Genomic DNA, 26788 nt, shown 5'->3' on the forward strand with positions numbered 1-26788 from the left:
CAAAAGACAGGATGTTCATCGTCTAGATTCCTTTATTAAAAACAGCAAATCTAAGTCATTTCCTTTTCCCTTCCTCAAGAGGTGCTTGCCTTCTGCATCAGCTCCTGTATAATGCTGATGGCATCACATCAGTGTGACCTCAGTACAAGGTTGTTTAAAGGAGGTAATGCAGCACAGGTGCGCTTTGAAGCTGTGCTAATGACCATCAGATGTTACCAATTAAATTTGTGAGGATGTAAAGGCTTTCCTTAGGAAAAGTTTAGTAATGGAATGAACAGGAGGGCAAACTTCTTTATAAACGAGCAATGTGGAATACGTGACTGAAGGGATGCAATAGGAATTAAAAACAAAAGCCTAGCTCTTAAGAACACTAAGTGTAGGAGATGATGGTTTGGTATTTGGCAATCTCACTATGGTCCTGTCTACAGTAGATGCTTGGCATATTACCCACTGTTTTGGTTCTGCTAATTTGTCTGTAATACACGTTTATCCAAAAATTATTCTTTTGTGAGGTCCAAACTACAATAGGCACTGTCCACATGGGATCTTATCTGAGTCTTTGAAGGGTTTTAGTATTTTTATTCCAAATCTCCAAGAGGTGTCTCAACATCTAATGAGAATTTCTACTCCAGTTTATGCCATATGAGGCTACCACGTCTTCCTCCTGTTGAGACAGCCTGGCTGTCATGTCTCGTGCTATGTCTGAATCCTGGGATTCTTGAAACATCATGAAATCCAGGCAAGGTCTCTGGCTCTTCCTGGTCCCACTCCTCATCTTTTTACCTGCCTGGTACATGGCACCACTGTTCTCCACCTTATTCTTCACCACTGCATTTCAAAGAACCTCTGTGCTATTCACTAGGATTTTGATCAGTGTGGAAGGGCAAGTACCAAGGATTTGCTGCAGCTTATCATGGAAAAGACCCAGTTTCCTCCCTGCACCAGGCCTCCTCTCATTGTCCCAAGCCCCCTTGTACTGAAACTTCATTCCCATGATTTTTCACAGCACTGTTTGCTACTCCAGGTGAAGTCTCTCTCTATTTGGTTGGAAACTGGAGTCAAAATGGCTGTTGGAGCTAGCATGCCATTCCTGTCCGTACTAGCTCTGTACTGGTGGAGATTGGTACAGTGGAGGACAACACAGTAGATAGCTTTGTTTGAAGCAGGTCTAATCCAACCAATCGATTGCTGTGCACAGCTGGGAGAAGGGGTAACTTTGTTTCTTCCCTTCTTATTTATTGCTTCACTAGGAAATCTTGCATGATTTCCTTTAAAACATTCTATCAGTTTTTAGAAACAGTGTGAATCCAGAAAGAGAACTGATGAACATGCTAGAATGCCAATTTATTCCTTTAAATATGAGAAGCTGTGATTCAAAGGCTCATGGTTTTGGGGTATAAGTAATACTACTTCTGTAAAGCACTCATCCACAATGAAACAGTCTTATGAGTATGTCCCCTACTGGGATATGGCTTAGTGCTCTAGGCATCGGTTTTTTTTAACTATCTAGGCTCCTTGGAATCACATGTTCAAATCTCTGCTAGTTATCTGGAGGTACATTGATGGAGTACTATGAAATCTGACACTGAGGTGAAGGGAGGTGTTGGCCTTTCAGATCAAATCTTAAAAATCAAGGTCTTCCAGTCTGTCTGGACATCGGTGCTTTTCATAAAACTGTTTCATAGACTGTTTCCAGGATGGTGATGGCCACAATTTTCCTCTTCCCTTTTCTTCCCCCTGCCCGCCCCCCTATTATAATGCACTGGCCAAGAGTCTCTTTCCCCCCTCTCATGGTTTAACCATGTGAGAGGTTTATAGGTCTGCTGCTGCCTCCAAGTTAATGTAACTGGTTCTTCACTTTAAGCAGGGTCATAGGTCCACAGACAAGCCAGCCTGGACATTGTTGCCTATTGCTGAGCTTGCTGCATCTCTGGCTGTTAGTTACCATCCACACCAAGAATCACTTAATTTTCATCATCTGAGACAGAATTCATCGTGACACGTATAATTAAAGTTGTCCAATATTTTTCCATTATGATCTTCTCTTTTCAGTTGCCAAACTTTAATGGTTTGGATGGAAATGTTCCATGCTTGCTCTCTGCCTCGGTTTGAATTCCTTTTGCAACTTTCAGTGAAAATAGTTTAGATATTCCCAAGGTGTTCGGTATTTTTGCCATCTCATCTTAAATATTGTCCTACAGAATTTTTGAAGAGTTCTGTTATCTCCGTGCTTTAGATCAGAAACTTGAAATTTGGTAAGAGAATGATTCTGGGGGCAGAGAAGTGCCATCTGCTTTCCATGAAAATCCATCCAAATTTGGTCAAGGTATAAGACTCTGAAAATCACCATTTCCAGATGCTCCATAGAGCATGAGAGGCCTACTGCTAAAGTTTCTGACCATTCTGTCTGCACTGACCATGCTTTCGGACACACGGAGTCACAAAGAGAGCTCCAGACAATATGCAGACAAAGCAGCAACTTCAAAATACCCTTTGACCTAGGCCAAGGGAAGTTAGGGTGGGACCAAGGAGGAGATAAGGAGGTCTAGACTTGGCTCTTCCCCAACCAGTTTCTGTTGTTCATTATTATGGAGGCACCTTATTACTGAGTACAAGGCCTCAGGCTCTATGTTAGAAGGAAGGCGAGTATCCTTTCCCCCAGAGATGTTAAACAAAGTCACTTTTGGCAGAGTTGGGAATAGAACCCAGGTTTCCAATATGATAAATCCATTAGCCATTTTCCTACACTGCATTTTATAACAAATGTTCCAAATCTGTGCATGGCTGTGCAGTGTGTACCCCTAAACCATACTCCGTTCACGGGTAGGAAAAGAAGAACCCAGAGATCCTGATTCCGAACATCCTGCTACTGTGTAGACTGACTGCTAGATTGATGTTTGCTATAAAGAGGCTAGCAGCTGCTGCCAGTTAGGCCTATCACTTGTGCTAAAGTAGTGTTTTGTGGATCCCTACTGATGACTCCTGTGGAGATCAGTATCATTCCACATGATGGAACTTCCATTTCTCATTCTTCTTTTAAAAACAAAAATTAAAATTACATACAAAAAGACCCTACATTTAAAGAATAGTGAGGCTGCAAAGTCAAGCACTGACAAGTTAGGAAATGCCAGAATTAATGTTACACTGGCAACCTTAATTCAACCCATTCTCCATATGCATTATGATGCAATATTTAATTATTATCACATATTTATTCAACAGGGTTCCTTCCTCATTTAATGCATGGGATGGACAGGGTTGCAGGAAGAAAGAGGCTGGTCACTTGTGACCCAGAAGAGCCAGTACTCTTCCTCCTCTGCCACAGACTTTTGTATGTGATATGAATGTATATGCGTATATTCTACGCATGTGTTCTGTGTGAGTGGGAGTCCAAGGGGGCTGATTTAGAGTTGGATATATAACCTTAATTCTGTCATTTCCTAACTTGTGGCTTTGTGCGTGCGTGCGTGCTCGCTCGCTCGCCCTCTCTCTCTCTCTCTCTTTCTTTCTCTCTCTCTCTCTGTGTGTGTGTGAAAACAAAAATGTCTGTCTAAATTTATTCTTCAGGTTTTTGGGCTTCTGTAAAAAACAAATAAAAAAAAACTGAAATGTGTTCAGGCTTTTGACTAACACATCTGCTTGATAAAGTTTTGGCCAGCTTTCCTACCTTTTTAGTACACGTATGCACTGTATACTGTGTGTGTCGGTGGGGTCCTTGGGATGTTAAGGCACTTTAGGTGTGACATTTCTGCTGACTGTTGTGACACTCCTCTAATGAGCTCTACATGAGCAGAACCCCGAAGTCACTGGGGCTCTGCACAAGGGCCTGTCTGAGTGAACTGGGGTCTATTACCAGAAGAGAGCTAATACAACACTATGTTTTAAAGGATGCCAGACATGTTTAAAGTATCTCTTAAACTCGTCAACATTTTTCCTTCACATGTATTGCTGTTTCACATTTAGGGTTATTTAGCTTACCCATTACCTCAGTTTGGCTGAGGACATGCTGTAAAACATTACAGAAAAGGCATTTTAGGCCATGTGAATGACTTCAATATAAGGAAAGCATGACTAAGGGCTGAGAGAATGTGCAGTGAATATTACCCTCTATAGGCTGGAGAGAATTCCCAGAAAAACTAGGCATGCAGGAAATGCCTGGCTGCTAGTATAACTGGTCATGCAAGTGCTCCTGGGCAGAAAGCCAGACTCCTACAAACTCACTTCATGACTGCTACAATCTTGGTACATAAGGCAGTTTTAAAAAGATCGTTCCAATTGGGTGTCTGATACACAAATTAGATGAAATGACTTGTCTCTTTTTTCCAAAAGATATCAATGTATTTTTTCTGCATTAGAAGGCCATTAGACTTCTTGTTTTATATGGGGATGGTTTAGAGCAAAGGTGGGCAAACTATGGCCAGTGGGCCACATCCGGCCTGCGGGACCGTCCTGCCCGGCTCCTGAGCTCCCAGCCGAGGAGGCTAGCCCCCGGCCCCTTCCCTGTTGTCCCCCATTTCGTGTAGGTACGCCGCTGTGAGGGCAGTGCGGCTTGTGCCTGCCCACCTCCCAGGCTTTCCAATAAGCCTGTCCTGCCGCTCTGAGCGGCCTGGTAAGGGGGCGGGGGGATGGGAGTTGGATAAGGGCAGGAGGTCCCGGGGGTGGTTGGATGGCGCGGAGGTTTGGGGGTTGGGGGCGGTCAGGAGACAGGGAGCAGGGGAGGGGTTGGACAGGGGGTGGGGTCCCAGGAGGGGGAGGACAGGGAGCAGGGGGGGGTTTAGGGGGTGGGGTGTCAGGGGGGTCCCAGGAGGGGGTACAGGGAGCAGGGGGAGTTGGATAGGGGGGTGGGGTCCTGGGGTAGCAGTTAGGGATGGGGTGCTGGGAGGGGACAGTCAGGGGACAAGGAGTCAGGGGGTGGGGGGTTCGATGTGTCAGGGGGCCTGGGGAGAGTGGGGTGTGGATGGGGTCGGGGCAGTCAGGGAGCAGGGCGGGTTGAATAGGGGGTGGGGTCCCGAGGCAGCATTTAGGGGCAGGGGACCCCGGGAGTGGGCGGTCAGGGGACAAGGATCGGTGTGGGTGGGTTGGATGGGTCGGGGGTTCTGAGGGGGGCAATCAGGGGGCAGGAAGTGGGAGGGGCTGGATAGGGGGTGGGAGCCAGGCTGTTTGGGGAGGCACAGCCTTCCCTAGCTGGCCCTCCGTTTTGCAATCCCAATGTGGCCCTCGGGCCAAAAAGTTTGCCCGCCCCTAGTTTAGAGTGTACAGAAGAGGTCTTTTTACTGCTTATGCGTCTTCCATGAAATGAAATTTAATTTTTTTTTTCAGCCTGCAGATCTAGATGTAGAAGGAATTGCATGGTGGGGGGAGGTAGAGGGGAGTAGTGGCACTCTCCCAAGCTTTACCCAAGCTCCACTTAGCTGAGGCTCCAAAATCAGACACTGCTTGTCGTAGAATTGTGCATGTGTTCAAAACATGATTGTGCATGCTGTGCTGGCTCCTCTGGCTTTGGGTCTCTCTCAGTAGGGTTTGAATAACCATGGGCAGGGGCAGATTAAGCCGGCAGTGGATCTCAACCTTTCCAGACTACTGTACCCCTTCCAGGAGTCTTTGTCTTGCGTACCCCAAGTTTCACCTCACTTAAAAATTAGTTGCTTACAAAATCGGACCTAAAAATACAAAAGTGTCACAGCACACGGTTACTGGAAAATGCTGACTTTCTTATTTTTACCATATAATTATAATTATAAAATTAATCAATTAGAATATAAATATTGTACTTACACTTTATTGTATAGTATATAGAGCAGTATACACAAGTCATTGTCTGCATGATATTTTAGTTTGTATTGACTTCGCTAGTGCTTTACTTAAGAAAATAAGAATGGCCATACTGGGTCAGACCAAAGGTCCATCTAGCCCAGTATCCTGTCTTCCGACAGTGGCCAGTGCCAGGTCCCCCAGAGGGAATGAACAGTACAGGTAATCATCACGTGATCCATCCCGTCACCCGTTCCCAGCTTCTGGCAAACAGAGGCTAGGGACACCATCCCTGTTCATCGTAGCTAGTAGCTATTGATGGACTTATCCTCCATGAATTTTATCTAGTTCTTTTTTAAACTCTGTTAGTCTTTTTTTATGCAGCCTGCTGTAAAACTAGGCAAATATCTAGACAAGTTGATGTACCCCCTGGAAGATCTCTGTACACCCCCTGGGGTATGCATACCCTGGTTGATAACCACTGGATTAAGGCATAGGCATAATAGGCATGTGCTTAGGACCCTGCCTCCCATCGTCATGTGATGACATCAGAATCTCAGTTTTAAAGAAAAGATGTTTTTAGTCCTCATAGTTGTCAAGAAAAAGCTTGAAAACATGAGTGAGCTGTAATCCATCCAGCAACCGCTTGTGCCTGGAAGGAAGCTGCCTGGCCCCACACCCACCACCACAGCTGACTGGCCCCTAATGGCTCTGGAAGTGCCACCTTGCGGCCACTCTAGGGGCTCTGCCTCTGCTCCTGCCACTGCTGAGAGGAAAGGTGACCTCTGCCACCTCTCTGGGGGCCTCCCATCTTTGGGTGACCAGCAGAGGGAGGGGAAATCCCCAGCTGCTGCTACTACTGCATTTGAGTGGCTGGTGGATGAGAGGATCCTTCCAATGCCCCTATAGAAAAGGAGGGGGTGTGGGCTCTTGGGTGGGGCTGCGGATGAGGATTTTGGGGTGTAGGAGGGTGCTCTGGGCTGGGACTGAGGGGTCCAGAGGGCAGGAGGGGGATTGGGGCAGGGGCAAGGGAAGGGGTGCAGGTTCCAGCTGGGTGTGCAGGCTCTGGAGTGGGGCAGGGGATGAGAGGTCTGGGGTGCAGGAGGGTGCTCCGGGCTGGGATCGAGGGGTTTGGAGAGCGGGAGAGGGATCAGGGCTGGGGCAGGGGGTTGGGGCATGGGGAGAGGCTCAGGGGGTGCAGGCTCCGAGCGGCGCTTACCTCAAGCAGCTCCCAGAAGCAATGGCATGTCCCTTTCTGGCTCCTGCACAGCCAGGTGGCTCTCCTCGCTGCCCCATCCACAGACACCACCCCTGCAGCTCCCACTGGAGCACATAGGAACCAGAGGGGGGCCAGGCCGGCTTCCGGGAGCCACGTGGTATGACCCCCAATGCAGTGCCCTGGTCAGATTGGGACCAAGCTGGTGGTCCAGCCCCCGACCCAGCGCCCCAGCCAGAGTGGGGCTGAGCCACGTGGTCTGGCCCCCGACCCAGCACCCCAGCCAGAGCACCGGAGCCTGGCCAAGCCGCATGGTCTGGCCCCCGACCCAGCGCCCCAGCTGGAGCGGGGCCGAGCTGCGTGGTGAGGCCCCTGACCCAGCAGGGCCGAGCCATGTGGTCTGGCCCCGACCCAGCACCCCGGCTTGAGCGCCAGAGCAGGACCGAGCCATGTGGTCCGGCCTCCCACCCAGCACCCTGGAGCAGGGTCGAGCCGCTAGTGCGGCTCACAGGCCAGCTTAAAACGGCTCGCAGGCCAGATGCAGCCTGCGGGCCATAGTATGCACACCCCTGGGGTAAGGGGTTAATTGTATACAAGAATGTCTGTGTCCCCAAAGGGCCAGGTACCTAACAGAGCACATTGTTATGTTGTCCTTTGTAGGAACTAGCTAACTAAAATAACATTCTCCTCTTCACAGCTGGGTTCTTGGAAGTTTGCTTTTGTTATTTCTAGTTAGTCCCACTCTCCTTTTCTTCTCTGTGTTAGGATTAATACAGTCACTACTTCTATGTTCTTTTGTTTTGAGAGGAATCCACCCAAAAAGTCCTTTTGTTTAGTCTCCCATGCATCTGCCATGTGTCTGTTATAGAGTAGGGCCTTCCCTCTCACTGAAGTTATTGTGCAATATTCATTATTTTCTATCTGAAGCCCTTTATGCAGTAAAGGAATTCAAAAGAATGCTGTATGAATGGTTTCGGCGTCATTCTGTATTAAATACCATTTTGCAACTTCTAAAGCAAGTGTTCTGCAATGAATCACAATATGTTCCTGAGAGGTGAACTATTGCTACAACACAATTACAGTAACAGGTTTCTCTTTGTTTTTCCTCCAAGAATGGAATAACACCAGGGTCTCAAACTCTGCTGTATCCAGGTGCTGGTTCTTCCTTTACTGATACCAGTAGTGCGATGCAGGCCTAATAAAGAATATACAGTTTTAAATAGGGTCTGTAAAGATCAATTGCAAAGAGGAAAGCCCGCTATGGAGTGTGATCTGTAAAGGCCTGATCCTCCAGACATCTATTACTTACTACCGTGAGCAGTCCCTGTCACTACTTGTGATTGTAGGCTGTACACCTGGGAAGTGTGTGCAATATCAGTGAGAAGTTAAAAAACAGATGAGGGCAACTTAAATACAAGCAAGTTAAGATCAAAAATAGGAAAGCAAAGACAATGACTTCAAGAATAAAAATGCACCCAATGCAATAAAAGTGCTGTTTATTCTAACAAAACCTGTTAGCTCTTTTAGGGAGGTAAATGGGACCTTGGAAATTCAGCAGAATTTCCTATCTGATGAAGAAACAAGAAGTGAGAGTAAGATAAACACTTCCTCCGGAATGCATGACATTCCTTACTTCAGTTTCATATTCTCCACAGGATATGTATATGAGTCAGACTACACTGTGGAGAGCGTACCCAGACAAAGGAATTATTGGAGGTGTGTGCAAGTATTAGGTGCTTTGTTACTTAATGGTGTGCTGTAGATCCTTTCTGTGCTTCACTTCATATGTCATTTTGTACTGATGAGCAGTAGCAAGGGTGACCTCATAAATCATTCAGATGTAAATTCATCTAGGCCCAATAGATTAAATTGTTCTCTGGGGTAATTCTAAAGTTAGTGGGGCTTCTTTGGATTTTTACCAATGCGTCTCAGAGCAGAATATGGCCTAAGATCTTTGTTCACATGATTTTGCTGAGAGTAGTTTAAATACAGGGTTTTTCTTCTAAATGCCTCCTAAGATCCTTGTGTATTTGGTGGTTGCTCCTTCATCAGGAGCCAGTAGATCCTGGCCAAAGGGATCCAGATTGTATGGTGGGAGAGCAAGGAAAGGGTCAAAGAGGTTTGGGAGTACATACAAAGACACAAAACATGGTGGTTAAGAGGATAGCCTATTTAGAATATTTGGGTGTGCTTAAGAATTTTGGGTAGGGCCAGAGTTTGGGGCAGTTTCTTTGGGCCTCATTCATCACATTGTTACTCTAGTTTTATGTCAGTAAAGCTGGAGCGATGCAGTGGTGAATCTGGCTCATTGTCTTCAGATAGTTTTTTACATCTGTAATTATAGAGATGGGGCTTAAACCAAAACCTTGGATACAGTTACCCCCTCAAACTCTGTGAGTCTTTGAAATCCCAACTTAGATCCAACTTTTGCATATTTCACCCTACATTTATAAGCGGCCAAACCAAAGTCCTGAGCAATTGCTGCCAACTCTGTTGTTCTGACAGTGTCACTGCAGGTGTGTCTATGCCACAACTGGGCACAAGCCTCCCAGCCCAGGTAGACAGCCTCATGCTAGCAGGGCTTGAGCTAGCTCGCTAGAAACACCAGTGTGGACATTGTGGCTCCAGTGGAGATTTAGGCTAGTGACCTGAGCTCAGACCCAGGGGGTTGGGTGGGCTTGAGAGCCCAAGCTGTTGCCTAAGCCACAATGTCCACACTGCTGTTTTTAGCACACTAGCTCAAGTCCCACTAGCACGAATACCTGGACTGGAAAGCTCATTCCAAGCTGCAGTGTTGATACCTCCTGTGTGGTCCCCTGATGAACAAGGGGTTAACATAGGCTCACCTCCCCTTCCCTGGGTAGAGGTGCTTAGTGGAAGAGCTCCAGGAGGGACTGTTCGGGAGACAAAAGAGACGTCTTTGGGAAGAATTTGGAGGCTGCTGAACCCATGCTGGGGAGTGTTACTTTTCTGCTTATATTAACTTAATTCACCGTATTTTTAGCAACCTTACGAATGACCAGTTTTTAAGGAGTGCTGAGCACCTGTAGCTCCCATTAATGTGAACAAGGAGTTTGGGTATTCAGCACCCCTGAAAATCACTCCATGTCCCTTAAGGAGAAAACCCGGCCGACTACGGTTTTGTGGGTGGTAGGGAGGAGGTTCCTGCTGAATCATCCCACCATTGTACAAGGGTTTTCAAAATTTACATCTGACTTTAGGCACCTTGACTTCATTTCTACTTGGTACCGGGAGGTCCTGTACTCGAACTGCAGACATAAAAAGAAACCTTACTTGTTATGTAGTGAAATCACTCCTGCGAAACCATAATCAGCTACTTTTTCTAGGTTTGAGTTTGTACGTTCATTTTGGAAAGCTAGTGCACTTCCTCTAAATAGCTGCACTTCACTTCTGTCAACAGACCATGCAGCAGATGAGTGACCATCGCTACGACAAACTGACAGTGCCTGACGATGCTGCAGCAAACTGCATATATCTAAACATTCCAGGCAAAGGCCACGTTTTGCTGCACCGAGCCCCTGAGGAATATCCAGAAAGTGCAAAGGTAAAGGGAGAGTTACGAATTAGGGGCTCTTCCTGTGAGGTGCTGAGTGTTCTTGACTCCCATTGCAGTCAATGGGAGTTGAAAATTGTCAGTACCTCCTGGGGTGGGGCCCCGGTACTGTGCACACGTGTGTGCACACACATGTAAACACATCAGATGATTAAAGCACAAGACTTGGAGAGTCAGGAGACCTAGATTGTATTTCCAGCTTCACTACTGAATTTTGTCTGACCTTATTACTTAATCTCGTTCTCCTCCTGTTCCCTTTGTGTAAAATGGGAATAATTCTACTTCCCTCACTGCATTATTGAGGGAATTCATTCATTAATGTTTGTAAACACTTTGAGGTCCTCAGATGGAAAACAACATATAGATGCAAAGTATTACTATTTATTACCAACAACTGGCTAATCGTCAGGGTAATATGGGGAAGAAACAACTGTTGTTTCAAGGAAGAAATAATTATCCACCGTGAACCAGCAAGAGAATGAGAGACACAATGGGGGTAGAGTTACTCTTTTTAACTCGCCTAACTCCTAGCAGCACACTGGAAGTGGGGAGAGAGCTGAGGGTTTTTCCCCTTTCCTCTTGTGGCCCCTTCACAGTCTTGTATTCTTCCCCAGGGAAAGCAGAATCATCACAGTTATGATGCTTTTAAAGTCTTGAGCACCAAAGCTGGGGTGGGGATGGGATTTGGCAACACAACTTCAAATTTGTACATTTGTTTTCATTATATTGATTCAATAAATAGTTGGAGTAAATGGAGGGGAGAGATGCTCAAGTGTAATGACTTTTTCCTTCTATTTCCTAACCAGGTTTTTGAAAAACTGAAGGACCACATGCTGATCCCTATAGCCAACACAGAAGTGGAGAAAGTAGATGGGTTACTCACCTGTTGTTCTGTCCTTATTAACAAAACTTCAGAATTGTGAGATATAGAATCCCTCCCTTGTAACTGGCAATAAAGTACATGCAAGGTAGACAAATCTATATCCACACTTTTATTGTTTTTATTGACAATCTACTGTACCACTGTGCTACTAACCCTTGTTTACAAATTTTTTGCTTTGTGTATTTTTATGTCCCGGTAGATGGTATTTAAGGTATATGCGTGCTTTTGCTGGGATGAATATAGTGCAATGAGCAAGCAAAAGTCAACTATGATAGCTAATCCCTAGCTTTAGTGATTTACATACTCAGTGTGAAAACTACATGGGGGAAAATTAGTTCCTAACCATTTGCTAAGCATCTCCATTGTCTTGACACCTTTCCTGTGTGTTTTACCTTTTTTCTCCCTTTTCCTTTCTGCTTCAGCACCCTTTTTTTTCTTCAGTCTTTCCACTATCTTTCTCTCCTTATTGTCAGGAATTCAAGATATAACTAGTGAAGGAAATTCAATAGAACCATGAATTTGGGCTTGTGTAGTAAGTAGGCTTTTCTTATGATAGCTGGAACAGTGTGAAATTGATTATACTCCTTATTCTGGCCAGTATCACATGGCCACTTGTATGTAGAATCATTTACTCCTGGGGTCATTCTGCACCAAAAAAATGAAAAATTCTGCACCAAAAATTAAAAATGTTGTGCACAATATTGTAAATTCTGCATATTTTATTTGTCAGAATAACACTACATAATCACACCAGTTTCAATTTATTTTGGTAATATATTTCAAAATACCTGTCAGCAAGTAGGTCTACAACAATACAGACACACACAAAAATTCCCCCAGAAGCAGTGTATTAAAGAAACCCCTATGACAACCCAGTTCCTGTTTCTTTGCCCCCCAGAGCCCAGCTGCAGGGTCCCCCCAGCCAATACACCCAAACCCCCTCCCTCCCCGAGCACAGCCGTGGGTTCCCCTTAGCCCAGATACTTGCCCCCTTCCCCGCAGAGCCCAGCTGTCTCCCCCGCTCCCCCACAGCCCAGACACCCACTCCCCTCCCCCTCAGGGCCCAGGGATCCAGAGGGAGAAACAGGCTGATGCTCGGTCCCAGGCTTGCATGGAGTTTCCTGCCGTGCCACCCTCTCCTTCCCTCAGGGTGTGCTGGGAACTGCAGCGGTCAGGAACCCTTTAGGTCCCTCCCCCTCCCGCCAGGGCAGTGTCTTCTATGTGCGAGCTGGGCTCTGCTGGGTCCAGGGGTCCCTAGTGGCGGCCAGCAGCACTGCAGCCCATTTCTGTGGAGGAAAGGAAATTCTGCGTGCACATTAATTTCTGCAAAATTCTGCATTGCACATTGGCACAGAATTCCCCCAGGAGTAGTCCTGATTAGAATCAATTTCAGACTGCAGGTGGCAGCTTAGGAAAGCCTCTCTGTACAGGAGCATTAAAGAGGTATGTGTGTCTGGTACACTTGAATTATAGGAAAGGAGATTGTCCATCAGCCAATCTAGGTGTGCCCCAGGGTTCAGACTCCCAGTTTGGTTACCTTTCTTTCAAATTGGGTGGAATGAAAGAGGCTTGTATGTATGCCATATATCAATCACCTTCTAAAAAGCCTATATTTTTGTGATCACGTGAACCACAGAAATGAATGTTTTGAGTTACTTGTAGAAATGTTATATTACAAAAGATATTTAGAAATATACTTTTATCTTGTATATGTATTTTCATTTCAGCCTCTACCTATTATGTTCTTTCCTGTTTTGGAGTGAAGTTATTTTTCCCGCTAGTCGGTATAGTTCTTGTCTTCTGTAATTATATAGACAATTTACTAGCAAACCTCAAAACAAAGGAATGGTGGTAGAATTAGCTGAAGGACATTATTCCTGGAGTATGTTCATGAGTAAGGGAAATTGTTTCCCAAAAGGCTGGCATATGTATTTGATCTGTCCTTGGGGATCTCGTTGGAATAATGGTCGTCTGATTTTTTTTTTTTTAATTGTATGAATATCTATTGTGGTATTCAGTTAAAACAAATATATTTGTTGTGGCAAATTCCACAACATGCTTGCCCACTGACTCATATATATTTCACGACTGTAAAGTGAATTATAGACAGTAGTATTTACATGAAGCTTTTTAAATCATTTGTAAACTAAGAATGGAGAAATTCCCAAACCGAAGCAGCGGTGAGAATTTTCCAGGAGGCTGACAAATGGTCTGAACACTTTATCAACTTCCTAGTCATCTCTTTCTTTGTCTGCCTGTCTCTCTGTTCCTTTGTCGGAGGTTTTAAGTTTTTTCTGATTGATACGTTCCCGCTTCAGCCATCTAAATCTCTCCTTCTGTCCCCCTCCTCCTGTAGTCCCTCCATTTTTCTCCTCATCCCTTTACACTCTCCTTCTCTCTTCCCCTCCATTCATTTGCATATGTCCCCATTCCACCCTAACCTTTCCTTATGTAATTCTTCCATGCCCTCTCGCATAGATGCCAGGAGAGAGGGAACTGATAGACCCACTTTGTTCCCCTAGAATCTGACAAAGCCTGCCTTTTCCCTGCAGATGGAAGGGGGAGCCTGCAGCAGGAGCTGTATCTTGGGAGGGATGTTGGAGTGACTCCTCTTCTCTTGTCTTGTCTTGCACCAGAGGAGAGGAAGGAGTCAGTAGTGGTGGAGGCCGGTGGTTTCTTGTATTCTTTCTCCCCCTGAGGAGAATGGAAGAGGTGGCAAGTAGTTTCCTTCCTCCACTTTCCCCTTTGAAGGGAGGGAGAGTTAGTGAATGGACAGATTGTCCTGTAGAAGAGGTAGTTAGGGATTCATGGCGGAGGTGCCTCTTTTATTCTCCTGTAGCTGGAAGACCAGCAGCACCTGACTGCTGACAAGGGTGGGAGCCCCAGAAACTTCCTAGTCAGGCATTATTCTTCATGCTGCCCCCACTCCTGAGTCCCATCTGGCAAGTCCTTACTGCAGCAGCTAGGGAGATGGAGCAGTTGGGGGACCTGAACCAGGGAGAGCAGGAGACCCCTCTCCCTCTGCTCTTAGCTTTCTCCTTTACTTTAACCCTGGCTCAAGCCAAACCAAAACAATGGCTGTTTTTTGATGCAACATGTATATGGCTAATGAGCATCCTGCACATCTGACATTCTTATCACTGCAACATTTTTCAGATGCCTGATGTAGATCATTGTCCACAACTAATAAAGGAAAATCTCAAACCAAAAATGGAGATGCAACACAATGCACTAACTGTCTGCACCATGTTAACCCTCTTATGCCAAAAATAAGACTATGTGCCATGTCATTCCAGTGCAGAAGGTCTAGTGGTAAATAGCTGGCACTGAGATTTGAATCTCTAATCAAAATTTTAGATCAAATAATTTAGCTTAGTACAAATGAAGGCTCTACAGTGTGTGTGACAGACCTTTTACTCTTTCCCATATGTTGTTTTCCATCATCATAAGTTTAGGAAGATCATGTGATGTGTAAGTTTCCCTCTTGAACAGAACGTGAATAAAGTGTCAGCAAGGACTCATCTCTGTTGATAAGAATGTGCATACATACTGTACCATATGATGATAAACTGCAGCTTCTCCATCCTCATGTTTGTGTTTCCTACACAAACACACACTTCTCTAAGTCTTGCACATACAGCATTTCAAGAAAGTATTCTGAGGAGTTTTAAGACAAGTGTAACACAGTGATTCCCATGAGAATGGTTCATAGCTCATATGGAACACTATGTTCAGTTTTAAAAATAAAAGTTCAGTGGAATGTAGAACAGTGACATCCTTTTCCCCTCTTACTGACTGCAGTTTTTGAGTGAAATGTGGAAAAATGTGGTATTATTCAGCCACATAAGTATTTAATTGCAGTCAAGGTAGAACTACCTGGGTGGTAACAATCAAAATTCATGTGGAAACATTTGGAGAAACTTATTTATTGGTTCAGATTGTCTGATTTGATGGATAGTTATGGAGATGAACAAATAAGAGCCTATGAAAAGAATTCTACTCTTTATATAGTGATTGTGAACAAAATACTATGGACCTCACTTAACCTAATAAAAGTTTTAGTGGATGTATAATGTAACTTGCATAGAGTTGCATGTGAATCATATTAGTCACTGTTCTGTGTTGTATTGTTCTGCAGAACACAAACAGGATGACAAAATCACCACAGTGTTCAATTCTGTTACCTTGAGAACCTTATTACAGTATATTGTTGCCCACTTTTTGTGGCAAAAACATAATTGCATTTCATAGACTGTTATACTGGAAAAGATTTACTTTGATTTTTGTGTCTCTTGCAGTTTCTATACTATGTACCCCCATCACTATGGAATAAAGTGTCAGTTGTACTATGAATTGTGGTTGTCTTATTTTGAGACTGACAGCATTTTTTTGCGATTTAGTCTCTATTTCTCTCATGCTACATTTTGATTTCAAATGTTGCTTTATTTCAAATCTTAAAGGTTATTACAGGTTTAGAAATAAAACCAATAGTAGACATGTCTGTACTAAAATGATTAAGAAGAAATTCATGGTTTAAGGTTAACATTTAAAAAAATGTGTGTATAAAAGTGATAGTCTTAATATTCCGGATACAGTGGTTGCTCTTAAACCTTTTGATTGTCTTGGATAACTAAGTAATGAGTAATTGCAGGATTCCCTAGATCGTCCCTATTCTATATTAAGTATAAGGAATACTCGTAAAACAGAGGTAAAGTTTATCTAAGGCAAAATTAGAACGTTTTAAGAGTGACCCCTGTGTGCATTCCTTCAGTTAGCCTTCTCTCTTCTCTTTCCTACTCATTAGATCAAGATAGCAGATTGCAGTGTTAATGATGACACTTCTCTGTTACCTGGGCATTGGTTTCTGGTATGTTGTGGCTGGGTCCTTTTCTCAGAGAGACGGAAAGTTTTATTCTGAAGCTGAGTGTTCATGTCTTGGCTTGTTGTATGTACCTGATCTCTGGTGCCCCAGTCCCTGCTGAACCATTCTGCACTGATATCTCAGGATGACTGAAATATATTTGATCCATGCAAAGCGACAGTTCTAACAGTTACTTGTGGTTTAACTGAATATATGCAAATATGTGCACAGAAGTGCAGTGCCATCTAGTGGCAATGACCCCTGCATGAAAATCTAGACTAGTTTTAAATGTCCAAAGCTCAAAGTATTGCTGCTGGGAACAGTATTGTAGCAAAACAGCCATATCACTTCCACGCTGCATGACTTGGCTAGTAATGGAACAGCTTTTAGCATATCATAGTCTAGGATTCCACGCCTCATTAGGGGGGGCGGGGGCAGGGGGAGAGGACTACTCTGGCTCTGAAAGGAAGGTTAGTTGGCCCCGGAAGGTTAGTTAGTCCTAGTCTAAACATAGTTGTGTTTTTTTTTTTTTCTCCCTCCCTCGTGCACTGCCTTGAGGCTAACCAGCACTGCACGGGCAAACCACCCTCAGTTCCTTTTCAACTGCCCCTCGCCTGAGATGGAGCGAATAGCAGTCCGCTTTTCTCTTTTCCTCAGATTGATACAGTTCAGTTTTTCTGAGCTCCTATTACAGTTTCCGTTCACTTTCTTTTTAGCTTTATATGGTTTCCATTCATTTTTTTTAAAGGGGAAAAAACTTCCTTACCCCTGTTTTTCCCCCTTTCCAGGGATTGCCCCCAGTAAGGGGCATGCCAGCTCCCCCAGCTTCAAATGGTGCCTCTCCTGCAGGGAGGCAATACCAGTTATGGACAGACAGTGCTCCTACATTGTGAGCCTTGCAGGGGTTCACATCCCACACAAGTGCACCTTCTGCCAGCAATTGACGGCTAACTCCTGAAAGAACCGGGAGTTAAAGTTGAAGCTCCTCCTCATTACTCCAGGGGGGATTCTGTGCCAAAAAATTAAAAAATCTGCACCAAAAAATTAAAAATTCTACACACAATATTTGAGAATTCTGCATATTTTGTCAAAATAACAATATAAACATGCCAGTTTCAATTATTTTGGTAATTTATTTCAAAATATCTGTCAGCCAGTATGTCTGTAACAATACACACTTTACAAAAAAAAAAATTCTGGTAATTTTTTTTTTTTTTGACAAATAGATTCCTTACTAGGCATATTAATACAGAACTTTGTGTAATTCATTTAAATTACAATACAGAACTGTATTTCCTGCACCTGTCAGAAGCAGTGCAAAGGCTTGGGGGAGTCAGCGGTAACAGAGGAGCTGAGGGAGAGGGAAGGAGCCTGGGAGTGAACCTGGAGGGTATTGGGGGCATGGGGGAGAAAGTTTTTGGAGGCGGGGGTGGGATTGTTAGGGTTCTATAGCCCCAAAGCACAGCAGGTCATCTATTTCCTGTCTGAAGTCTCTTGTGAGAAGAGTCCCTGAAGAGGGACAGGGACGGTGGGGAGGAAAATGAAGTGGATAGAGTACCCATTGGAAATGATCTTCAAGACCCATCTGTCAGAAGTTGTCTTCCCAAATATGGAGGAAAAGAGCAAGGCAACATCCAAAGGGATGTGGAAGATCTGCAGGTTGTAGCTGATGTGCACCTCAGAGGCAAGGCTTTTATTCCTAATATTTCCTGATTCTCTCCTCCCACTCACCCCCCCCCCCCAAAAAAGGAGGTTGGACCCATACTAGATGTAAGAACATTAAACAAATATGTGAAGGCACAAAATATCAAGATAGTGTCACTAGCAGTGATTATTCCATCTCTAGAGCAGGGAGCTTGGTTCTTAGCCCTTGACCTCCAGTAACCCTACTTCCATATATCAATCCAGCCATCCCACAAATGATTCTTCAGATTTACCTTGGGTACAGGACTATTACCAGTACAGTACAGTTCAGCATCTCATCTGCACCAGAGTATTCACCAAGGTCTTCTCTGTAGTAGCAGCTCAACTATGTACTTTAAGGATCATGATTTACCCATACTTGGATGACTGTCTCCCCAGAGCTTGCTCCTTCAACGCCTTACAGGCTACCCAAAGGACAATGGACATATTCACGCAACTGGGTTTGCAATTCAACACCCAGAATTAACAGGGAGGCTATACTACACACGCTTGATGTTAGGAGAGCTTTAGTTTTTTTATTTGGACAGGACAAATCTCCTAAACTCTTCCTCTAGTTGTGGACAGGTCAAAAGGCACAGGGATGAACTCAAAGATTTTCCAAATGGGTCTCGAACTGTATAAACTATTGCTATTATGCTCGTAATTTGCTGCCTCCATCTGAAATCCATACACATTCCACGGGATCAGTTTCCACCTCTGTCACCTTCCTTAAAAATGTTCCCATCCCACTTGGGTGTCTGCTCATACTTTCACAGAACACTATGCGATTACTAGAGACTCTGCTTCCAATGCCATCTTTGGCTCTATGGTAGTGTCATCCATAACAGACTTGACTCTGAAGTCCCAGTCCTCCATTGGGGATACTGTTCAGGAGTCACCTACAGTGGAGCACCCATAGGGACACTACTCAAAGAAGAAGAGGAAGCTACTCACCTTGTGCAGTAACAATGGTTCTTCGAGTTGTGTCCCCCTGTGGGTGCTCCACGACCCACCCACCTCCCCTCTACTTCAGAGTTCTCAATAGGGGCTCGGTGATGGAGAAGAAACGGAGGCTGGTTCGTGCACACAGCGCTAGTTAGTCTTGAGGCAGAGCATGAGGCAGGAAGAGCGCATGTGTGGATCAAACAGACACAATCTAAAATCTCTGATCAGAGGTGCAGGGACGCAGTCACACCTACAGTGGAGCACCCATAGCGGGACACATCTCAAAGAACCATTGTTACTGCATGAGGTGAGTTACTTCCTCTTTTTGTTAGGAATGTGATTTTTTATATTAATATAGTCAAATCAGCACAACCCCATACATGGACACAGTTTAATTGGTATAACCAGCTTTTATAATTGTGTCCACTCAGGGGGGTTGTACTGATTTAATTATATTGGTTTCTAAATTGAGAGTTAGGTACAGTTCTGGTAATCCTTTAAGTGCCACACTAGGAAGCATTGTCCACATGCTGTAGAAAAATGCTGAAAGCACAGCTAAAACAAAAGGAGGGAACTGCAAGTAACCAAAGAGCTGCTGCTGTTTTTTTAGGCAGGTATATACTGCACTCAGGGTACATAAGCTTACTGTTTTCCTTTGACACTATAAATACAACCTATCAAAAATGTAATGTCCGTCACAGTGTCCCTGATCACCACCCCAGAGAGCCACACCTTCGTAACTTGCTGATCTCAGTGGAAGTTAGGAGCCTAAATACCTTTGAGGATCAGGGTCTTAAAGTCTAATTACTGAGGCTCTGGATCTGGACCTTACCGCTACAGTGAGTAGTGTGCAGGCCCTTAGCAAGCAGTTTTTGCAGCTCTTTCAGTACAATTCTGAAATGTATACTACATATAGTATATAGTTTTTGTGCACATGCATAAACACACACAAAAATCACTAAAATGTCTAAATTCTTCCTTCCCTACTCCTTTGGAGGGGTGGGGATGTGAACTTACTCACTTAAAGGCTGTGATAACTTCAGTCTCAATATTCTCTAGACCAGTGGCTCTCAACTAGGGGTCTGGGGCCCTCTAGCAGGTTTCACAAATAGGGCCAGCATTAGACTTGCTAGGGCCCTGGGCAGAAAGCCAAAGCCCCACCGTATGGGGTTGAAGCCCAGGTCCCTGAGCCTGCCACCCAGGGCTGAAGCTGAAGCCTGAACAATGTAGCTTTGTGGGGGCCCCAGGCAATTGCCCTGCTTGCTACCCCGTAATGCCGGCCCTGGCTTTTATATGCAGAAAACTAGTTATTGTGGCACAGGTGGGCCATGGAGTTTTTATAGCATGGGATGGGGGGAGGGCTCAGAAAGAAAAAGGTTGAGAACTTCTGCTCTAGACTGAACTGGTCCCAATTACTTTCTTTATTTGAGGTCCAAACTGGAAGCACACCTTTTGTCTTCCAGCTGCCTTGACCATTAATTCCAGAACTCTTGTTTATAGGCAAAATTTACTAGAATAGCCTTTTGTGAAATATCTATCTTTTCTCTGATTACTGAAGTTCATACAGTTCACTTCATCACATACCAGCCTACATAACCCCAGAATCCAGAGATCTGAATCTCATCCAGAAAGCTCAAGGTTTAGAACGGCATCTTTGTCCCCAGGCTGACTTGTTAATAGATGTCAAACAACCTGGATTTAAAACTTTTTGATTAAAATAATTGTGCATAACAGCAAAGGCTACAGCATGGTTAATTTTTCAAGGAAAGCTACACAACATATGCACATGTTATAAAGGAAGGATGGGCTTATGATTCAAGCACAGGACTGGGAGTCAGGAGTTCTGGGGACCTAACTCCAACTCAGACATTGAGTGACCATGGGCAACTCCCTTAAGCATGCAGAGCTTGGGTGCTCTGCAAACGAAGCCCTTTATTTAGGTGCCTAATGTGGATTTAGACACCTACATATGAAGATTTTGGCCTTACCCTCTCTCTGCCTCAGCTCCCTAATCAGTAAAATGTGCTAAATAACATTTGCCAACATCACATTTGTGATGTTTAATCATTAACGTTTGCACAGAGCTTTGAGATCTTCTTTTTGAAGGCACCACAGCAGTGTAAAATATTTCAGAGTTTGAAATAGTGGCCATGGAGGGGCTCCTGATGAGTTTCCTACTCAAAGCCCTATTACATGGGCTGTTGTGTAAGAGTAATGAATTTCATCCTTGTGTTTTTAAACACCCCAGGGCAGGAACTTTGCCTTCCTACATATTTATTGGGCACCACACACACCTACAGTAATATATAAATAATAAAACATCTTTTCAGTTTTCAATTTGTTTTTTATAATTTCTGTGGTGTCTTGAGATTTGTTTTCAGGTACTAAAATCAGTTAAGCCTGATACATTTTGCTACAAAATAAATGAAACAAGTTGTTAAATGGAAACAGTCTGTTACTAGAAAAATAATGCAAAGTATTACATAATTAAATAAGGTGCTTCTAGGATAGTCTGTTGCAAAATGTTATAAAAAGCTGGTAGTTTCCTGTATTATAATAGTAATAAGTAATGTTTATTGCTTCTCCTTCGTAGATTCTTTATTTACCTACCAGACATGAAAAAGTCTTCAAAACTGTCATTGTCTTAACACTTTTATTAATAAAAATTTTTCACCTGTAATTTGTCTACAGTAGATATTCTTTACATTTTCTACCATTGCACTACAATTCGTGCAGCACAACTAATGGTAGCAACGATGCTGATGTAGACAGGCTGCTGCTGATTGCCAGTGCTTTAACCATCGTGTGATTTAGACCTGCTCTGAGCAAAGTTAGGAAACATAGTGGTTAAAATGCCAGCTGATCTATGCTAGCATTTCCAGTGGTGCAGAGGCAACACTGGAATCTAATGCAAAATGATTGTGTAGAAAGAGCCCAAGTGTGAGACAATAGTGACCTCTACTGGCCACTTCCTTCACTAAGACAGGTTTCAGAGTAACAGCCGTGTTAGTCTGTATTCGCAAAAAGAAAAGGAGTACTTGTGGCACCTTAGAGACTAACCAATGCATTGGAGGGGGGGGGGGGGTAGGAAAAAACAAGGGGAAATAGGCTACCTTGCATAATGACTCAGCCACTCCCAGTCTCTATTTAAGCCTAAATTAATAGTATCCAATTTGCAAATACCTTCAGCCCCCAACTAAAACCCCTCCAACGCATTATTAAGGACCTACAACCTATCCTGAAGGATGACCCAACACTCTCACAAATCTTGGGAGACAGGCCAGTCCTTGCCTACAGACAGCCCCCCAACCTGAAGCGAATACTCACCAACAACCACATACCACACAACAGAACCACTAACCCAGGAACCTATCCTTGCAACAAAGCCCGTTGCCAACTGTGCCCACATATCTATTCAGGGGACACCATCACAGGGCCTAATAACATCAGCCACACTATCAGAGGCTCGTTCACCTGCACATCCACCAATGTGATATATGCCATCATGTGCCAGCAATGCCCCTCTGCCATGTACATTGGTCAAACTGGACAGTCTCTATGTAAAAGAATAAATGGACACAAATCAGATGTCAAGAATTATAACATTCATAAACCAGTCGGAGAACACTTCAATCTCTCTGGTCACGCAATCAGAGACATGAAGGTCGCTATCTTACAACAAAAAAACTTCAAATCCAGAGTCCAGCGAGAAACTGCTGAATTGGAATTCATTTGCAAATTGGATACTATTAATTTAGGCTTAAATAGAGACTGGGAGTGGCTAAGTCATTATGCAAGGTAGCCTATTTCCCCTTGTTTTTTCCTCCCCCCCCCCCCCCGATGTTCTGGTTAAACTTGGATTTATGCTGGAAGTGGCCCACCTTGATTGTCATGCACATTGTAGGGAGAGTGGTCACTTTGGATGAGCTATTACCAGCAGGAGAGTGAGTTTGTGTGTGTATGGGGGTGGGGGAGTGAGAAAACCTGTATTTGTGCTGGAAATGGCCCACCTTGATTTTCATGCAGGTTGTAAGGAGAGTGGTCACTTTGGATAGGCTATTACCAGCAGGAGAGTGAGTTTGTGTGTGTGGTTTTTGGAGGGGGGTGAGGGGGTGAGAGAACCTGGATTTCTGCAGGAAATGGCCCACCTTGATTATCATACACATTGTGAAGAGAGTGGTCACTTTGGATGGGCTATTACCAGCAAGAGAGTGAGTTTGTCTGTGGGGGGGCGGAGGGTGAGAAAACCTGGATTTGTGCTGGAAATGGCCCAACTTGATGATCACTTTAGATAAGCTATTACCAGCAGGAGAGTGGGGTGGGAGGAGGTATTGTTTCATGGTGTCTGTGTATATAATGTCTTCTGCAATTTCCACAGTATGCATCCGATGAAGTGAGCTGTAGCTCACGAAAGCTCATGCTCAAATAAATTGGTTAGTCTCTAAGGTGCCACAAGTACTCCTTTTCTTTTTCCTTCACTAAAAAGCCATCATTATGTACCTGCACGCACTTCCAAAAGAAACTGTGTAACCTATTGCATCCAAATCTGAAACATTTTTTTAGACCTATAAAAGCTACCATTAAAGTACTGAAACAAAACATATACATCAAATTTTCTATAAAATTAAATTACTTCCTATAGCTCTCTGGATCTCTCTCCCAGTTTCTTTCTCAATTCTCCACTTTTCATTCTGTAGCCAATTTTCTTCAGTATCCATATTTTCCCCCGACTAGCTCCTTGGTATTATTTTCTTTCCATATTTTTTCTCCATCATCCTCCTTCTTGAAGGTGTTTTTCTAATCTGATTTGGCTTTTGCTCCCTTATCTAACTTTACTTTCAGTGTTTTCTCTCTCCCTCTCTGTCATGCTTCTTACCCATCATTATGATCTCCATTTCATTTCTATACCTCTACTCCTGTAATGGTATGTGATGATTTGGGGAACTCTATGCACATATTATGAATTCTGATACTGACATAATGTTATTAACCTGTTGCTATTAAAATTGCTGTATCTTGAATGTCCCTCTATGTGTATCCACCATTGATGAAAAGCCTTTCAGTATGTCCCTCCCAGACCAGGTACAATGGTGGATCATGAGAACTCTTCAACCACTTATTCAGAGTGAAGCACATTTGAACAATGGGACTAGAAGAAGATGCTGCATGCTCTTGTCTGAAGGCAGGGGGAAAGTGCAGAGATTGAAAATTCCCCAAGCAGGATAAAGAGAGAGAGGTAACAAAGCAGGAGGTAATGAAAGGACTGTGGGGGAAGACTCGAACAGTGGAAATTTTGGGTAGGACAGAGGAAGGAAAGGGACAAACTGGCCAAGGGCACAGAAGAGAGACGTGGGTGAGGTAGTATCTTTCATTGGACCAACTTCTGTTGGTGAGCGAGACAAGCTTTTGCACTTATACAGAGCTCTTCTTCAGATTCAGGCAGAGTATTCTGGAAGATTGGCATGCAACAGGGAATGTATAAGCATCTCCTTTTAAGTGTAAGAATGAGAACTGAGCTTATCAAGCCATTAAAGGAGTGGAGTTTGGAACCAGGAATCCATTTTCCCTACAAAAGATGTGTGCTTCTTAGATTCATTACAATATCTGACTCTCCCAACCACACCTTGAGGCACGTCTACACATGCAAAGTTACAGCCCCGGCAGTTAGTGCCGCTCAGAGTGCTGAAGGAAAACCGCTGTTGTGTGTTCACACTGACAGCTGCCTGCGCAATAGCATGTTCATACTTGTAGCACTATTCAAAGCGGTGCACTCTGGGCAGCTATCCCACATAGCACCTCTTTCTCTTTTGTTGCTAAGACTTGTGGGAAGGCGGAAGGGGACGTGGGGCATCCTGGGTCCTGTCTCAATGCCCTGTGATGCATTGCTTTGCACCCCAGCAATCCCTGTGCTTCCATCCGCATTTGGCACCATCTTTCAATGATTTGTGCGCCCTGCCCTGCCTATTTCGGGCTGCAGGAACGGATCCCGAGCTGTTCACCAGTATGCTGCTCACACTGACCAACATGTCACAAGTGACAGTGGAGTTATTCCTTAAACTAGAAGGTCAACAGGAGTGCGACGTTGGGGTAGCTATGACATGAGATTGCCTGTGGCATTCACAGAGGTGCTGACCACAGTGGAACGCCACTTTTGGGCTCAGGAAACAAGCACTGAGTGGTGGGATCACGTTGTGATGCATGCCTGGGATGATGAGCAGCGGCTGCAGAACTTTGGCATGAGGAAAGCCACATTCATGGGACTGTGTGATGAGCTCACTCCAGCCCTGCAGCGCAAGGACATGAGAATGAGAGCTGCCCTGCTGTTGGAGAAGTGCGTGGCAATTGCACTGTGGAAGCTGGCTACTCCAGACTGGTACTGATCGGTTGCTAACCAGTTCAAAGTGGGAAAGTTGACCGTTGGAGTCATGTTGAGGAAGCGTGCAGGGCCATTAATCGCACCCAAAAGACAGTGACATTGTGGATGGGTTTGCACAAATGAGCTTCCCTAACTGTGGAGGGGTGATCGATGGCACACACATTCCAATTCTGGCACCAGACCACATAGCCACCGAGTACATTAATCGCAAGGGGTATTTCTCAATGGTTCTCCAGGTGCTTGTGGATCACCATGGGCGTTTCACAGACATGAACACAGGCTGGTCCGGAAAGGTGCATGACACATGCATCTTTTGGAACACTGGCCTGTTCAGGAAGCTGCAAGCAGGGACTTTCTTCCTAGACCAGAAGATCACTGTAGGGGAAGTCGAAATGCCCCTTGTGGTCCTGGGAGACCCCACCTACCCCTTAATGCCGTGGCTCATGAAGCCATACACGGGGCAACTTGACAGCAGCAAGGAGCGGTTCAACAACAGGCTGAGCAAGTGCAGAATGATTGTAGAGTGTGCATTTGGCCGTTTAAAAGCCCGCTGGCGATGCCTATATGGGAAGCTGGACATGGCAGATGACAATGTTCCTATGCTTATAGCCACGTGCTGTATGCACCATAATATTTGTGAAGGGAAGGGTGAAAGCTTCACTCAGGGCTGGACCACAGAGGCTCAGTGCCTGGAGGCTAAGTTTGAACAGCCAGAGACCAGGGCTATTAGAGGGGCGCAGCGTGGGCCACAAGGATCAGGGATGCTTTGAGGCACCAATTTGAAGCTGAAAGATATTAATATTGGTTGCTATGCTCAGGAGTGCAGTGCTTGTAATGCTAGGAGGTGATTAGTGCACATGATGCAAAAAGGGACCTTAACATAGTTGTATGTTGCTTTGCTGTGCTCTTTTTGCTTTCACTTAATAGAATAAAGACTGCTTTCAAACAAACTAACTCTGCCAGAGTCCTGAACAAATTAAGATGGTTGCTGTCTCAGAATGTCTGCATCAGTGCACAAGAGATCTTACTGGGTTCTTCTTTTTCCCGTGATGTGGTAATGTAGCACAGCCTGTTTCGCTGGCTCTGCTAAAAGGAATCTGAATCAAGTTTAACAGTTCTCGTCCCACAAGGCAAGGAGCTATTTTTCAAAACTATTCTGGGCTGCAGCCAAATTCCCCTCCCCCCCTTTCATTTGCACACGAGGAAATGCTACATCCCCCATCAGCGGCCAGAGACACTAAAGGTGAAACTTGGAAGCCGGCATCTCACGTTCCGCCCGCAGCTTCCCGCCGCGCCGTAGCACCGGGACCTTGCAGCGCAGGGCGCGGCTGCGGCCATGAAGATGTAAACAGCCGCTGGAGTTGCCAGGCCACGGACCAGGAAGGGGCCTCGTCCGCCTGAGTCCGCAATGGACGGAGCGGAGCAGCGCCCCCCTCGCGGCGTTACTTCCCCTCTCCCAAGCCCGGGCGCCGCCCAGGCACGGCGGGCGAGAAGGGGAA

The 26788-nt window shown here is 44.8% G+C and overlaps 1 protein-coding gene across 1 annotated transcript in view; it reads left to right on the top strand.

Annotated features, from left to right (window-relative positions):
* DDAH1 (dimethylarginine dimethylaminohydrolase 1) overlaps positions 1-15777 on the top strand; it is a 95175-nt gene extending 79398 nt beyond the window's left edge. The window contains exons 5-6 of the mRNA XM_074961393.1: positions 10389-10532; positions 11348-15777. Of these exons, the coding sequence (XP_074817494.1) occupies positions 10389-10532; positions 11348-11464 (261 nt within the window). The 3' untranslated portion in view covers positions 11465-15777. The remainder of the gene's footprint in view (positions 1-10388; positions 10533-11347) is intronic.
* Positions 15778-26788: the final 11011 nt, after the last annotated feature.

Source organism: Natator depressus, chromosome 8 (genome assembly GCF_965152275.1).
Source record: "Natator depressus isolate rNatDep1 chromosome 8, rNatDep2.hap1, whole genome shotgun sequence".
NCBI classification, from domain to species: domain Eukaryota; kingdom Metazoa; phylum Chordata; order Testudines; family Cheloniidae; genus Natator; species Natator depressus.